Source organism: Anoplophora glabripennis, unplaced genomic scaffold, assembly GCF_000390285.2.
Source record: "Anoplophora glabripennis isolate ALB-LARVAE unplaced genomic scaffold, Agla_2.0 scaffold848, whole genome shotgun sequence".
Classification (NCBI taxonomy): Eukaryota; Metazoa; Arthropoda; class Insecta; order Coleoptera; family Cerambycidae; genus Anoplophora; species Anoplophora glabripennis.
Genome location: NW_019416945.1, coordinates 1 through 2,878, shown reverse-complemented (window position 1 = coordinate 2,878; position 2,878 = coordinate 1). Strand labels below are relative to the sequence as shown.

The following is a 2,878-nucleotide window of genomic DNA, read 5'->3' as shown; positions in this document are numbered from 1 at the left end:
GAAAAAAAGCTGGTTTGAAAAAAACTGTTTGTTTTAGTGTTCTGTAAATTCGGAAAAAGCGTTTTATGAATTCAGAGGTCAATATTCGGTTAGGGGTATTAACTTTTTAAAATTTAATTAAAATTCGGTCAGCATAATCACGAAATTAAGTAGGGGAATCGTATCGAAAATGCTAGGAGATTACCGAGATAAATTTTCTGGAGTGAATCCAACGAAAAACATTTTTTTTTGTCATAACTTCAAACGCTTTTCGCACGTGTGTAAAAGAAGCGTAAATCCGACCGTGCAACCTCCACGTGGTACGCTTTGGGTAACGCTAATGCCGGCGGTTTTGCGAAATTTCTGAAAATCGAATGGATCGAATTGAAACTCTGTAGGGCTTTTAGGGGTACAATGACCTGTAAAAGACACACTTAACATTAGTCATTTTCCCAATATTCTCAATGTGGCACGTGATTTTCTAGAAGACCCCTAAAAGTCTTATTTTTTTACGATTTTTCAGTCATGTTAGGTAAGGATAAAAAAAAACTTTTTTCTAAAAAACCGTGCCAGGACCTTGTAGAGAATTCATTCAAGCTTCTGAAACCCTCCGTCGATTTTCTGTGCAACCATTGGTTTCCGAGATATCGATGAAGAGAAAATGATCCATTTTCATTCAAAGTCCGATAGCTCAGCGAGAAATGGTCGTATCGAGACAAAAAAAAGAAAAGAAATTGAAGCTAAATGAACAACCTATCTAATCCATAAGGTAGTTAAGTTGGAAAAATTTTTTTGAAGTCTGTACACCAAAAATAAGATCGAAAAAAATTTCGAAATATTTTTTTTCACGATATTCATTAAGATTGCGCGATACGTGTTACTTGTAAATTTTTTTTTGCAAAATCCAAAAATTAGAAACTTCAAGCTTCAAATAGCTTTTTTTTAACTCCAATACGACCATTTTTATCAAAGATACAGCTATTTGAAAAATCGCCCAAAAATTTAGATTTTTTTTTGGATCCCTTAATTTTTTCCATTAGTATATTTATAAGTTTATGTTTTCTAAATTTACAAATTTTATTTTTCATTTACAAAAATTTTTCTTTTTTGTTGTTACAACGAAATTGTGAAAATATTTCTTCAGGTCGTTGACTTGGTGTTGGCAACCCTACCTACAATTTATATTCTCAAAATATTCAAATTAACTATTTCTAAAGAACTTGAAAAAAATTTAGAGGCAAAAATTACTTATGGACACAATACATTTACAGAATTTTATTCTTTATCAAAAAATTCAAAACAATGTGAGTAGTCACCTACATTAATTGTAAATAAATAATTCTAATTAATTACTGTAAATATTTTGTTATAAAACATAATTTATTGTAGAGAAATGTTTGCATACATATTAATAAATTCTAATTTAACATGAATTTCTTTGTTTAAGATTTCTTCTTCTCATCCTTCTTTCCATCCTTTTCTTTATCCTTATCCTTATCTTTACTCTCCTTTTCCTTTTTACTATCTTCTTTTTTACCCTCCTCTGCGTCTCGATTTGTTAATTTGTTGTTGATTAAATTATGCAATGCAACAATAGATCTTACCATAGCAGCCAAATATACCACCAGCATTTGATCGTTATTTTTAATATAAAATGATTTTGTGAAAACCTCTTGATTGATATCAGGTAGAAGGTTAAATATGTCTTGTAACTGATAAATAATTTGATGATTAATAGGTAATTTTGCTTCGCTAACCTGTATCAGGTAATCTCGTATATCCCTCAATTGTGAATGTAGACCCTTTAACCCCAACAGCTGATTGGTAATTCTCTGGGAAAGGGTTCCTACTGTTGTGTCTTTAATATCTCTAAGTAGATGTTCCACTCCTACTTCTTCAGCCTCTTCGGCCCCTATTTCACTAGGTACATGTTCAAAAGTTTTCGAAGTAGGTGACCCATCATCATGTACTTCTTCCACAGCTTGATATGCTTCAGTAGGAAGTCCAAGGTCTTTAGGTTTAGCATCAATAATTACCAATACTGAATTTGGACAATATCTTCGGATTAATTCATTTATTGCAATGTCATTTTGATGTAACTTTGGTCCTGTATGGTACCATCCCACCACTCGTTCCCGTGCATTGACCTTTTTGAACATACCATACATATTTTCTAGATAATCATGATCTAAGAACCACACTGATTTATCCTTATCATCTTCATCAAAAGGTACTGAAACGAATAAGCCATTAAAGAAACGTATTAAAAGCAAAGTAAAATACTTTTATCATACAACAATATTTTTAAGCGGATCGAAAAATATGAAATCAATAATCGTTTCTTTGGTAAAATATGAGGAACTATCAATAACATTTATTCTAACCTGCAAAACTGTTGGATACATCTAACACTCCTTTAGCTCGCCAACATCCTAATAGTACTCCAACTACACGTTTTTGGTTTCCTATTTTACCCATACGATTAAAGTGGTCCACCACACTCAGTAAAACTAGAGGGTGAACCACCACTTTAGTTGTTGTTACTTCTTGACTCGGCATTTTTTAACTATCCTCTTTTGTAACGTGAATTGTGAATTGTATTGTGTCAATAAAAAGAAACTTACTCTAATTGACAGTCGACAGCTATAATTCCATGATGAGACATAAAATTTAAATGGAGTGCGTTCAATTTCAAAAAGTGTAAACACAGAAATAACGTCATCGGAGGAGTGCCAAATGCGCGCCATTATTCCATGGCTAGAAATTGGCCTCAATGATTTGGTATCGAGGGGGATTTTCCCTCTTTATCCTGCCTCATCTCGTGTAGGCCTGGACAGCCTTCGTAGGTGGGCCCCATCCGTCGTCTACCCCGACCGCAAATGCGGCCTGTGTAGGCGCT

General features: G+C 33.4%; 1 protein-coding gene across 1 annotated transcript; it reads right to left on the bottom strand.

The window, feature by feature from the left end:
- Positions 1 to 1,338: 1,338 nt before the first annotated feature.
- LOC108914508 (26S proteasome non-ATPase regulatory subunit 7) lies at positions 1,339 to 2,620 on the bottom strand. The gene is made up of 2 exons (XM_018720327.1): positions 2,364 to 2,620; positions 1,339 to 2,212 (listed from the first exon to the last, which is right to left on the bottom strand). Exons 1-2 carry the CDS (start codon positions 2,536 to 2,538, stop codon positions 1,422 to 1,424), a joined length of 966 nt encoding a protein of 321 aa, XP_018575843.1. The 5' UTR covers positions 2,539 to 2,620; the 3' UTR covers positions 1,339 to 1,421.
- Between the last annotated feature and the right edge of the window lie 258 nt (positions 2,621 to 2,878).